Source organism: Scleropages formosus, chromosome 21, assembly GCF_900964775.1.
Source record: "Scleropages formosus chromosome 21, fSclFor1.1, whole genome shotgun sequence".
NCBI classification, from domain to species: Eukaryota; Metazoa; Chordata; class Actinopteri; order Osteoglossiformes; family Osteoglossidae; genus Scleropages; species Scleropages formosus.
In genome coordinates, this window is record NC_041826.1 from 17,055,869 (window position 1) to 17,069,250 (window position 13,382).

Sequence of the window (13,382 nt, forward strand, 5' to 3'; positions counted from 1 at the left end):
GGACTAAGAGAACGGGTGAATCGCTGGAGGAGATGGATTTCATTCTGTGACACAAATCATCATCGACAGGCGCGGGCCTCGGACCCACCATTCAGATCGGAGAGGAGACGGTCATCACGGTGGATGCAAAGGCTGCTGGGAAGGGTAAGGTCACCTGCAAGGTGTCCACCCCTGATGGTGCCGAGCTGGATGTGGACGTGGTGGAGAACTCAGACGGCACCTTTGACATCTACTACACCGCCCCTGAGCCAGGAAAATACGTCATCACTATTCGCTTTGGTGGGGAGCACATTCCCAACAGCCCCTTCCACGTGGTGGTGAGTACATGGAACTCCCTGCTTCATGGCAGGGAATCACTCTGATGCTCATAATAATAGAGGTCAAAACGAGGACAGAACAATGCAAAACAAACAATGACAATACAGCTTAAGAATTTCCGTACGCTCTGTACAAGTGAAATTAGCAAGACAAAGACATATGTATGCACATAAATAGAGAGGAAAATAAGATGTACGTAAAACAGACAATAGAAATGAAATAATTTTTATGAATAAATGCATAAATTCGGTGTACAGCCTGCTTGCTCACCTACTGTGGAAGGTGTTAAGAAGAGAGAGCTGCACAGACCATGATTTACCCTAACAGGTTATGGAAAACAGGGCAGATGGCAGGCTTTCTCATAATGTATAGCAGACAGGCCACGCTGACTGTGAAATTGGAGAGGTTCATTTAGATGCAGCGCTAGCAGGTTTTCTAAGGTTGGTGTGAGACATGACAGCTGGAGACAAAGCACAACGAAGACCAGCGATGACAGGCCGTTTTGGAATGAAGCTGTGCTTTCTAGAATTGCATGCTCTTATTGTTCTAGAAGTTTAGATGTATTCTAGGACTGTGCGGTGTGTCCTTTGGGAAGACCTCGCAGTTGATCTCTTGTGCAGATGTCAGCTATAGGCGGGTGATTGCTGAATGGTGCATATTAACATGGATGTGTTTTTTCTTTACCTAAACATATCACTTACCTTCCTGCTAGGCGTGTGACACCATTCCTATAATCGAGGAACCATGTGACAAGCTGCAATTACATCAGCCCTACGCACCCTACCAGGGCTACCCCCCACACTGGGTATAAACACACACCCCCCAACCTGCGAAGAGAAGCCCTCCCCTTTTCACCATGCAACCACTTGTCTTGATGGGATTTTCTTTTCATTCCACATATTCCTACTGGGAAAGACCCTCCTCATACCGATCGCTAGCCACCAAACTGGAGATTGACACTTTCTTCAGGATCCAGACATACCCTCTGGAAGTATAGTGTATCTGTAACATGAATGAAATATTCAGAACCTAAAGAAATAAACCCATTTTAAAGGCCATTATTAGATGCTGCAAAAAACAAAATAAAATGATGTTTGAGTGATCTTGGAAAATAGTTTACTACGTGATATGGGATCTTTTGTTGTGGGTAGAGATAAAGTAGACTTAGAGGGTATGTCTGTCCTGAAAGAGAATTAACACTTGTCTCTTGACCTTCCCTTACTCTTTCCCATAATTCCTCCATACTTCACTGATTCACCCATGCCATCAGTCAGACCTTCATTCACTCAGCACTCCATCGCTCCCACAGTGCATCTTGATGTCGCTCTACCTTCTAACCTGCTGGTCCTCACACCTTCACTTGACTGTCCACCCCAAACCGTGTTGTTCCTACAGTGTTTCTGGAGACAGCGGGGTCCGGCACAGCTGCTGCGCCGCAGAAACATTGTCCGAACATTACGTGTTAGCTGGAAATATCAGATGAGTCATGCTGACAAGCTGCAGTTACTCTAACTCAGAAGATCTTGATGAACAAACCTTGGCGTTGCTGCGCGATGCAACGGTGAAAACACACAGGCTTCGCTGATAAATGAACGAAGCACAATATTTTTAGCGTCGATACAATGTGCGAGAACAATGTGTGATCGGCATCGACGGTAGTGTTGCCCTGTCATCACTGCTACATGCTGAACATACAGATTACAAAGCACTTGACTGTGAGAATTGCAGTTTTGTCAGCTGTTCCCAGATTTCCGAGTCAGTGTCGTGTGTGTGCGTGTGTGTTTCGATGTCTCTTGGGTCCCATGTTTCCTTTGCAGCTCCTGTCTCTCATAAGCCAGGCATACAGGGCCTGGTTTCTTGCCTGTCTGTGTCACCCATCACCCGTGGCTCTCCTTGGGCCTTGAAGTCTCATCATTTCCGCTTTCTCTCTCTACCTTTGGCGCTAGCTGTCGGACCCGGGCACTAACCGTGTGCCGTTCTCGTCCCTTTCCCCAGGCAACGGAGGAACCCGTTGCTCCCGCCGATGGAATGGAGCCTCTGCTCCGACCCTTCAACCTGGTCATCCCCTTCACTGTGCAGAAGGGTGAGATCACTGGTGAGCACCTCATTTGTCCATTTGAGGAGATAAACGGTGAGGGCTAGCCTCTCCTGCTATCACCGTTAATCACAATGGTCTGTCAAACAAGCTCCAGCCTGTAGCTCTGGCCTCCAGCCCTCGGTATTTACACAAGAAATGTCAGCGGTGCAGCTATATTCCTGTTTATGTAGCTCCCTAACGTTCTTGTAATCCTCTTTCCACCGCTTTTTATTTATTATGTCAATATGAAATTGTGACGTATTTTGAATTAATATTTTTTGAAATTCCGTGCCATTCAGACTTCTGTTGCAAGCCTGCTTACATTTATGCATTTAGCTGAATCTTTTCTCCAAAGCAACTTACAATTATTTACCCATTTACTAGCAGGGTAATTTTACTGGAGGAGTTTAAAGTAATTACCTTGCTTAGGGGTACTGCTGCTAGAGGTGACCTATGACTTTTGTGTCCAAAGGAAGCAGCTCTAACCACTATGCTGCCACCCGCATGAACATACAAGGACTGTAAAAACTGAAAAGCATGCATGTAATATACCATGGTAACTGAGCATGACTGATTTTCGCAGGTGAAGTTCGTATGCCCTCTGGCAAAACAGCCCGTCCCCACATTACGGACAACAAGGACGGAACGGTGACGGTCAAGTATGCTCCTACGGAGAAGGGTCTGCATGAGATGGACATCAAATATGATGGGAACCACATACCAGGTAGAATGCACATTTGGAGCGGTGGACATTTTTTGGCACTACGCTGAGTACCAGATACATTCTTGACCGTGGGTGGACACACTTGGACACCAAAAAAAAAAAATCTTAAATTTTCAATAAGAGGAGATTTCAGCCAGGGGGGTGCGGTGGCGCAGTGGGTTGGACCACAGTCCTGCTCTCCGGTGGGTCTGGGGTTCGAGTCCTGCTTGGGGTGCCTTGCGGCGGACTGGCGTCCTGTCCTGGGTGTGTCCCCTTCCCCCTCTGGCCTTACGCCCTGTGTTGCCGGGTAGGCTCCGGTTCCCCGTGACCCCGTACGGGACAAGCGGTTCTGACAATGTGTGTGTGTGTGTGTGTGTGTGTGTGTGTGTGTGTGTGTGAGATTTCAGCCTTTCAATTTCAGGTATGCAGTTATGCATGCTAGTGAAGTTATGAGCAGTACATGAAATAATTCTTCCTGTGTGATTTTTGTTCTGCCAGGAAGTCCACTGCAGTTCTATGTGGACGCCATCAACAGTGGTCATGTGAATGCCTACGGTCCTGGCCTGAGCCACGGCATGGTGAACAAGCCTGCTACGTTCACCATCGTCACCAAGGATGCTGGGGAAGGTATGGTGGGCTCGGAAACGATCGGGTCTCTGTTCGGGCTTCGTGCTGTGGATTCCAGTTACAGCTGGACTCAGGATGGAGACTGGTTGTGAAAAAGTCAAGCTCTGCAGTGGGTGTCTCTTCTTGGCTAAACTGTTTGGCAGCAGTGTCAGTGAGCAGCTTGGTCACAGATGAACTCAGCCTAAACAGTAAGGATAAACGGTGTGTGACTCCTCCTCACTTCTCCCATCCCATAGGAGGTCTGTCTCTGGCTGTCGAGGGCCCCTCCAAGGCAGAGATCTCCTGCAAGGACAACAAGGATGGCACCTGCACTGTTTCCTACCTGCCGACCGCGCCTGGCGACTACAACATCATCGTCAAGTTTGACGACAAGCACATCCCAGGAAGCCCTTTCACAGCCAAGATCACAGGTGCGCTCCTGGCCCGCGTACGGGCATCCGGAGAAGCTGCCAGAAAGTAGGCAGTGCGCCGAGCCGCACGGATACTCTATATCGGCCACGTGGGGCTCAGCTCTCCAGGAACCACCTGTTTCCTGTGCCCCTGCCCCCCTCTTCTAAGCACATCAGCTCCCATTTCCAATTCTCACTCTTTCCACTGTTTACGTAGCCAGAGGCCATGCTTGTGATTTTTAAAGTCTGATTAAAGGAATAAGGCCTCCTGTGTTGTGACTCAATTTCAGTCCTACTAAAATTTCTACATTTGGGAGCTGCTCTAGTGCACCGTCTCCATTCGGAAAGGACAGGCAGCTCTTTCATTTTCCTGCCTGCATTTTATCTTGAATATTGCAGCGCGCAAAGAGTTTTGTGTTCATCTGCTTCACGTCTGTCTGTGTCTCTTTTTTCCTACGCCGTCTCCTGCAGGGGACGACTCCATGAGAACGTCGCAGCTCAACGTTGGCACGGCAACGGACGTCTCTCTGAAGATCACAGAGACAGACCTCAGCTCGCTTACAGCAAGCATCAGAGCTCCGTCAGGCAACGAGGAGCCTTGTCTTCTTAAGCGACTTCCAAACCGCCACATAGGTAAGGTAGTCACAGGGGCTTGCTGCCAATCAGAAAAGAGCCTTTATGACCCAAAGGCTGCTGGTTCAAATCCCATCTCCAGCTGTCGTACCCTTCAACAAGATACTTACCAGTACCTGGACCCGAACCGGTCTGAGCGCTACATGTTCCTCTTATTTATTACTTCTTTTTGTTTTACCTGGGGACTGTAGATGAAGATTTGCATCTCGGATAAATGAGGCACATTTACGTCTCTATGATGGTAATGATGTGCATTTTCCCTATTAACTAAATGGGATTGTAACAAAATGTTAGTATCTTGACTATGATTAATTGAATGCACAAAATTTGAGATATTAAAGGCATTTTATAACTTTACTGCTACCAGCTACCTGTCTACAACGAAGGAGAGTTTTCAGCTGTCAACTAGTTTCCAGGTTCGGTGTTGTGAAGGTTTCTACTTGTAAAAGAGAGAGTTGGGTAACATTCAAATGAGTTCCAGGGAGGTGTTTTCTTCCAGTGTCAGCAGATTTTTGTACCAAAATATTCAGAGGAACATTTTCTCAAGAACCTCTTTCCTGGTCTTCGCAGGGATCTCATTTACCCCGAAGGAGGTAGGCGAACACGTGGTCAGCGTGAAGAAGAGCGGCAAGCATGTGACCAACAGCCCCTTCAAGATAATGGTGGGCCAGTCTGAGATCGGGGATGCCAGCAAAGTGAAGGTTTTCGGCAAAGGTCTTGTGGAAGGCCACACCTTTGAGGTCGCTGAGTTTATTGTGGACACAAGAAATGCAGGTAAGGGTCTTCGTGAAACGTGCCTCGCTTCGGGCTTCAATGGGTTTGCTTAACAGCCAGTTTTGAATTTCAGCCAATCAGCATCCACCAGGAGGGAAAGAGAGAAATAGAAAACAAGCTCACGTCCCGAATTCTTTCTCCATCTGAGGGACAGACAGTTTGCCAGTAGAGAGCACTGTTCACTTTTAACTCCATCCTGCTCTCCCTTCCAGGATATGGAGGACTGGGATTGTCAATCGAGGGTCCGAGCAAAGTGGATATAAACTGCGAAGATGTGGAGGATGGGACGTGCAAGGTGACTTACTGCCCCACGGAACCGGGCAACTACATCATCAATATCAAGTTTGCGGATCAGCATGTCCCTGGTGAGTCACTTCCGCTCTGCGCTGAGCACAATGTCAGGTGGCGGGGCAGTCGCGGAGTCCCCTCTTAAGGAGTGATTATTTCGTCTTGTAGGAAGTCCGTTTACGGTGAAGGTGACGGGAGAAGGAAGGATGAAGGAGAGCATCACCAGGAAGAGACAGGCACCCTCCATTGCCACAGTGGGCAGCACCTGTGACCTTAACCTCAAAATCCCAGGTGAGGACCACCATCCCATATGTGTGGACTTGATCACGGATAAGGTCTTTATGGTGTGAGACATAGCGTGAGACATCCGGTGGGAGAAGCGACTGGGGAGGGCACAACATCCTGGTGCTTTTCCAGCCTTTCAGTCTGCAGCTTGTTCCCTCTTCTTCTTTAACCTCCTCTTTCCCATTCATTATTCCCTGCTTAAACAATTTTATTAGGCTTTTGTCTGTGTCCACTGCTCCTCATTGCCCGTAACTAAAAAAAGGACAGAGGGAATACGAGAGACGTTGCTCTACAGGAAAGAGTGGAGCTTACACAGCACGGTAGATGTGTGCCTGTTAAGCTGAGCGTGGTGTTCCACATTTTTCTGTAACGACGGAATCTGGGGGGAAGCCGGTCCTTTCTGTCACAATGTCAGGTGGCGCCAGTTGCCAGCAAAGTCCACGTTGCGTTGCCCCCCCCCCATTGTGTACGTCGCAGCCCATTCCATTGGACTCTGCAAACAAGGCCATGTTAACACACAGACTGGAGTCACGCTCTCGCCTTCGGACTCACAGGTCCAAAATGGAGTGAATTACCTCCTCTAGGAGTCCGTGCTTCCTCCGTGGTCTGTACTCATCGCTCTGCTACCAGTTATACCTATTACGTGCTATTACGCAGACCATAGGGGGTGTGGTGGCGCAGTGGGTTGGCCCACAGTCCTGCTCTCTGGTGGGTCTGGGGTTCGAGTCCCGCTTGGGGTGCCTTGCGACGGACTGGCGTCCCGTCCTGGGTGTGTCCCCTTCCCCCTCCGGCCTTACGCCCTGTGTTACCGGGTAGGCTCCGGTTCCCCGTGACCCTGTATGGGACAAGCGGTTCTGAAAATGTGTGTGTGTGTGTGTGTACGCAGACCATCCATTTTTAAAATAATTTCTAAAACTGTTTAGTGTTTCAACATCAGCTCGGTGTAAATATTTCGTTTATTAAAGCTTCCACAATACGTTGTGCAGAAAAATGCGGGCTGTAATTGAAGAAGTATTTGAAAAAGTTCCCACCGCCCCCATCGTCTAGCGAAAGGGGCTTCGGCGCGGTTTTCTCCGAAGCTTCACTTTTGTCTGCGTCCCTCTAGGCATCTCTCTCATCACTTCCTCTCTGCTTTCTTTTTCCTCCCCATTTTTGTCCGCCGTGTTCCGCCTCCTCTTTCCCCCGCCTCCCCTGCCAGGCAACTGGTTTCAGATGGTGTCGGCCCAGGAGCGGCTCACGCGCACGTTCACGCGCAGCAGCCACACGTACACGCGCACCGAGCGCACGGAGATCAGTAAGACCCGCGGAGGGGAGACCAAGCGCGAGGTGCGTGTGGAGGAGAGCACGCAGGTTGGCGGGGACCCGTTCCGTGACGTCTTCGGCGAGTTCCTGGGCCGAGAGAGCCTGGGCACCTTCAGCGGGATCCCCCCCCGACAAGAGGGTGTGTGTGAGAGAGGCGCCACCTGGGATGCTACCCAGCGGCCCGAGTGTGAATAACAAAGCCCGTGTTTTGCTGTGGCTTGCTAACACCCCCTTCACTTTGGCACTTGTGTAACTGGCTGCGGGACAGTCGCTTGCGTGCGAATCCCTTCACTGTTTTTGCAGGTCTGGCCCATGAGTTTTAGACGTGCATCCTCGTCGTGTTCTTCTACCCATTTGTTATTCAAAGTTGGCCTGCATGTCTCACCTTGTGTGTGTGTGTGTGTTTGTGTGTGGGTTGATGACATGTGACCAGGGAAAGGCCTCAACCTCTGCTTGGGCCTCTCAACTCTTAATGGGATCTACAGGAAGAACGTGATCTTCGTGTCCCAGTGTGACAACAGGAATTCATGAGCGAATGTTTCACAGGGTGGCTCGTCCGGAAAATATGATGTTGTCTTCATCGTCCGCGTTGCTGTCGTTTGCACAGACAGAAAAGTAGTGTGTTTAACAGCAGAACACGAAATTAATATGTACTGCTATACATAAATCTGCATTGGTTGCTGGCGTGAACTTAGAATAAGTTCTGATTTGTAATGTAAAAGAAAAGAAAATCTTAAGGTTACTTTGCTTATTTATGGATGCCTTTTAAGTCAGTGCTTCTTATCATATCAACATTGTTATTGTGATTTCCCTGTACCGAGTAGTGATCTTCCAGCCATCCTTGCGAGAAGCGGGAAGTGGGAACTAGTAGATTAGGACAGGAAAGACAATGTACATTTGTTATTTTGTACGGAACCCGTAGCTCTCACTTGTCAAACTGAAAATTTGCACTATGTTCTGAGTTTGAGACCACTGCAGCTCCTCTTGTCGCCTCCTGCCTCTGCCCACCTGTGAGATGACCTTCCCTTTTCACCACTCAGGTGAGGCGGCTGCCCAGGAGATGAGCGCTCAAGTGACCAGTCCCGGGGGCAAGACGGAGGATGCCGAAATCATAGAGGGAGAGGACAATACCTACAGTGTTCGCTTTGTGCCTCAGGAGATGGGCCCGCACACTGTCAATGTGAAATACAGGGGCCAGCATGTGCCGGGGAGCCCATTCCAGTTCACCGTGGGTCCCCTGGGGGAGGGTGGTGCCCACAAGGTCCGGGCTGGCGGTCCGGGACTCGACCGAGGTGTAGCTGGAGTTCCAGGTCAGTTTGGGGATAAGGGCTCACACTTTTTTACCTGGGCTGTGCATAAATCTGATTCTGGTACAGCACTACATTTTTTCCTCCGGATTTAGTGCTTTATCGAATCTTCCCTTCCCTGCAGCTGAGTTCAGCATCTGGACTCGGGAGGCTGGTGCCGGTGGTCTCTCCATCGCTGTTGAAGGTCCGAGCAAAGCCGAGATCTCCTTTGAGGATAGGAAGGATGGTTCCTGTGGGGTGTCCTATGTGGTGCAGGAGCCTGGCGACTATGAGGTGTCCATCAAGTTCAATGATGAGCACATCCCCGATAGCCCATTTATTGTCCCCATCGCCAGCCTGTCGGATGATGCCCGACGTCTCACTGTCACTAGCCTCCAGGTGTGTGCAGAGAACACTGCATGGAATGTGACATTGCTGCCTCAGTTAGAGCCTTGTTTAAGAGCTCTAGGAGAACAGTGTTTATGCATTTATTTACCAGAATGGAAATTAAACCTTCATACCAGCTCTAGACCGCATTGACCTCATATACACACACTCAAATTCACAAGTTGATTAGACCCAGAGAGATTAAAATAAGTTTTAAAAAAGCTAGTTTTCTGAGTTCTTTAAATCCTAGGGCTGTCTCATCACTTCTAACTACACGTCTCTCTCCCGGCCTTCCTGGGTTCCAGGAAACGGGCCTTAAGGTCAACCAGGAGGCTTCCTTCGCTGTGCAGTTGAACGGAGCGCGAGGCGTGATTGATGCCAAGGTGCACACACCTTCAGGGGCTGCTGAGGAGTGCTATGTGACCGAGCTGGACAGCGGTACATCACCCTTAAGCCATATTCCAGGCAGCAGTCTGGGAAATGTGTAATAAAGCAACATTTGGATGTAGCAATACACATTCCTTATTTCCAACCCCTTCACCTCCACAGACAAGCATGCGATCCGTTTCATCCCACGGGAGAACGGCGTCCACTCTATCGATGTCAGGTTCAATGGAAGCCACATACCGGGGAGCCCCTTTAAGATCCGTGTTGGGGAGCCGGGGCAGGCCGGGGACCCTGGGATGGTGTCTGCCTTTGGGCCTGGTCTAGAGGGAGGCACCACAGGTACAGTCTCTGACACATTCTATGCTGAACTGCATTCAGTGTGAACGCAACATTTTAAAGTGCACTGGTCATCAGTTAAAGAGGTGCCTTAAAGGATACTGCTTTATATCCCAGGAGTAGTCTTGCTCCAGTTTTCTTCTTCCAGCAAAATGCCCAGAACGCCCACAGAACACGGACAAAAGCATTTGAAATAATAACCACCCCTTTATGCTGCTGCCTATTGCATAATTTACCACTTTTTCTTCATGACCTTTACAGATGTGTAATTTTTTTCCTTCAAACATTTGTATTCAGTTTTTAAAACTGGACGCATGATGGAGCTGTTCCTGCACCCTCTGTCGCCCCCTACAGGCGTGCCCTCCGAATTCATCGTGAACACCTGTAACGCGGGTTCGGGGGCGCTCTCCGTCACCATCGATGGGCCATCCAAGGTGAAGATGGACTGCACCGAGTGTCCCGAAGGGTACAAGGTCACGTACACACCCATGGCTCCCGGCAGTTACTTGATTTCCATCAAGTACGGCGGGCCTCAGCACATCGTGGGTAGCCCCTTCAAAGCCAAAGTTACAGGTAAGACTTGTAGCCAACACAGCTGCAGAAGTAAATTCCTGTTTAAATTGGGACTGTCTCTCCCACAAAGAGTTGTAAATCTTACATTAATTGTTCTGAAGCGGAGCTACTGCAGCTGCACGTTACAACATGGACACATGTTGCATATGAATGCGCTTTCTGGGATTACAATCAGAAGGTTCGGGGTATTCTTGAACGCTACGGTCTGAATATTCTGCGCAGGGCGAACAATGGAGACACAGTGCTAAAACTAGGTCTTTCACTGTGGTATTCTGATGCCTGAAGGAGAGCAGTTGACTGTGGGCTGCAAGCGCTGAGGATAGGCCCACTCATGGGCCTTTGGATGGGAGGGCTGGAGCCCACTCGTTTAGCGAGAACGCCCCCACACTTGATCGGCGGCTCACTGACACGCGCTGCCGGTGAAGGGGGGTTATGTAACGCGAGCTGGGGAGTCGTGATTTGAATTTTTATGTAACGGTCTCCCTTGTCGTCCACCAGGGGCACGGCTGTCGGGGGGGCACAGCCTACACGAAACCTCGTCGGTTCACGTCGAGACGGTCACCAAGACGTCCTCGGTGTCCGGAGCGTACGGCACCATGCCCAAGTTCTCCTCGGACGCCAGCAAAGTGGTGTCGCGGGGTGCCGGCCTCTCTAAGGCTTATGTGGGGCAAAAGAACACCTTCACCGTGGACTGCTCCAAAGCAGGTGAGAGAGAAAAGGGGACAGTAAAGTGGGACGCCAAAGAATACACCTACACATACTCGCCTGCTCTGCATTTCGCACGGACAGCAGCGAAACAACCAGACGCACACGTTGTCTTTACGTAGCGCTGACCCGCTCTCTTTGCCGCAGGGACAAACATGCTCATGGTGGGGGTACACGGGCCGAAGACCCCCTGTGAGGAAGTGTACGTCAAACACATGGGCAACAGAATGTACAACGTCACGTATACGGTGAAGGAGAAGGGCGACTACATCCTCATCGTCAAATGGGGGGATGAGAACGTGCCTGGAAGCCCGTTCCACGTCACTGTGCCTTAAAGCTCGACAACTTCCTGCTTGGCCCTCCCCGTCTCCCCTTCCGCGCCCCCAGAGGACATATTCTCCAAAAACCAAACCGCAACAATGCAAAGACGTTATTATCTCTCTCGGAAACAAAGATCGATTTTGCAAGTCCACATTTAAAATTCGTGTATTAAGTTTCTTTTAAGGGCTTACCATGACATCACAGGGACAAGATGCGTGTTCCGTGCCAATCGTTTTCAGTTTTCTTCTCCCTTTTTGTGTGGTCTGCCCTCAAACAAAGCCTTGTCTCTTTTACAGTATTTTTGTCTGCCTTTTTTTTGATTTTAGAATGCTCAGTGAGGAAATAGTTCTTTCTTTTCTCCTTTTTATATTGGCCGAATCCTAAAGGCATAATCATATCACTACTCCTTTCAAACGTTACAATGCTTTTTTACTTAGCTTTCTGAAGGAAACAAAAACACAAAGTGCCATTTTTATATTTCAGAGTTCAGAAGTACAGGCCGATATCTCGGAAAAAAAGCTCGTCGCTGTCAGCGGTTTAAATTTCGGATTTATTTATTAGATTTTTTTAACGACAAAAATTTGTCTTATTTTGGTGAGGAAAAAAGAAACAAAACACACCGAAGAGTGCGGCAGGGGCTTCCTCTGTCACGTCGTGGCCCGGGATGACAGAGTGTGACGTGGATACGACAGAAGACATGTCTAGCGATGGTTACGTGACTGTTGAAACACAGACGGTGCGATTAAGCAGTGTTAAAGAGTGACATTTTATAGTGTTTTTGTATGTATTAAAAATGAAAAGAAAATCTAATTGTTTGATATATTAACCTACTGTTTGGTAAGACCCTGCAGACTTAATAAAGATTTAACTGCTAACTTGCCACCAGAAAAGCAGCATGGTGTGTCTTGTTTTGATTTGTATATTTAAGGCTAATGGAAAAACCTCTATTGGAACATTTAACAATCATGAATATTTACTCAGACGCCAAACTTTGGTACTAGTCAAATTTTGCACTGGAGCCCTTGGAAATGTGCTGATTTATTGAGCTATGCTATCCTGACACTTGCTGGTAATAAATTGCCATTACAATTTTCAACTTTAATGTAGCATTGATTTTAATACGCTTTTATATTACAGTAAATCAATTTACAACATTCTGCATTACAGTGAATAATATGTGAGCAGTTACAATAAAGAAAATGACACTGCTTATATATTTCAAATTTCTAAATGCCAACATTCTGCATTAGTAACCCTGCCACCCCCCCCTTTGAAGGAGGAGGCTTATAAGATTATGCATATGCACTGCTCCTGCAGAGCTATATAATGCACCCAAAGAAAATGATTCCTGCTGTGTTTCCTTAAACATAATGACCAGAAGCTGATTGTAATAATTGTGCTTAATTAAACAAAGGTGTTCAATTAACATCCTAATTATATTCACTGGAGCCCTTGTGTTATTTGTAGCTGAAATCAGTACACACAGTGGGAGTTAAGGAGATTAAAAATTAAAAAAAATAAAATAAATAAATAAAAAAAAAAAAAACAAATTTGGATGAATGTGCTCTAGGGAGGAGAGGGCCCCATGTGGATATGAATGGCAGATGATAGTTCGAAATAATATTCTCCAGTACAAATCGCGAGTGGTGGCCAATGGGATTGGAAAACTGAGACAAGTCTTATTTTTCACTCATGAATTTCATATTGCGCTCTGTGTGCTAACATATTGATTGTTCTTCGTATAAAACACCAACAACTGCTTTATTCTATTGATGTGCGCATACTTGACCAAGGTCCTAAAGTTGATATGTAGCATTTGAATAATGATGTGCGAGGCCCAGAGCCTCGTGCTGGCCCTTCTTTGTTGTGGAATAGTGCAAGTTCTGGATTATTCAGGCAATCTCCTTAGCACTGAACATGAGAATTGATTTGGTGGTCTGCCAGCTGAGGAGTAGCTGGACCGGTGTTGTCGGCTCCTCGATGGCATGCCT

General features: G+C 48.2%; 1 protein-coding gene across 8 annotated transcripts in view; it reads left to right on the forward strand.

Moving 5' to 3' along the window:
• Positions 1-12,284, forward strand: part of flncb (filamin C, gamma b (actin binding protein 280)) — a 52,759-nt gene extending 40,475 nt beyond the window's left edge. For 2 of the 8 annotated variants that reach the window (XM_029247134.1, XM_018730004.2), the window contains 18 exons: positions 70-317; positions 1,031-1,123; positions 2,314-2,413; positions 2,979-3,119; positions 3,597-3,725; positions 3,962-4,135; positions 4,586-4,747; positions 5,318-5,521; positions 5,734-5,886; positions 5,978-6,100; positions 7,293-7,535; positions 8,437-8,706; positions 8,828-9,081; positions 9,375-9,507; positions 9,619-9,795; positions 10,147-10,365; positions 10,864-11,070; positions 11,218-12,284. In XM_029247134.1, coding sequence (XP_029102967.1) covers positions 70-317; positions 1,031-1,123; positions 2,314-2,413; positions 2,979-3,119; positions 3,597-3,725; positions 3,962-4,135; positions 4,586-4,747; positions 5,318-5,521; positions 5,734-5,886; positions 5,978-6,100; positions 7,293-7,535; positions 8,437-8,706; positions 8,828-9,081; positions 9,375-9,507; positions 9,619-9,795; positions 10,147-10,365; positions 10,864-11,070; positions 11,218-11,405 — 3,218 coding nt within the window. In that variant the 3' untranslated portion in view covers positions 11,406-12,284. The remainder of the gene's footprint in view (positions 1-69; positions 318-1,030; positions 1,124-2,313; positions 2,414-2,978; positions 3,120-3,596; positions 3,726-3,961; positions 4,136-4,585; positions 4,748-5,317; positions 5,522-5,733; positions 5,887-5,977; positions 6,101-7,292; positions 7,536-8,436; positions 8,707-8,827; positions 9,082-9,374; positions 9,508-9,618; positions 9,796-10,146; positions 10,366-10,863; positions 11,071-11,217) is intronic. The other 6 variants (XM_029247135.1, XM_018730005.2, XM_029247136.1 and 3 more) reach the window with 3 other exon arrangements.
• The last annotated feature ends 1,098 nt before the right edge of the window (positions 12,285-13,382 follow it).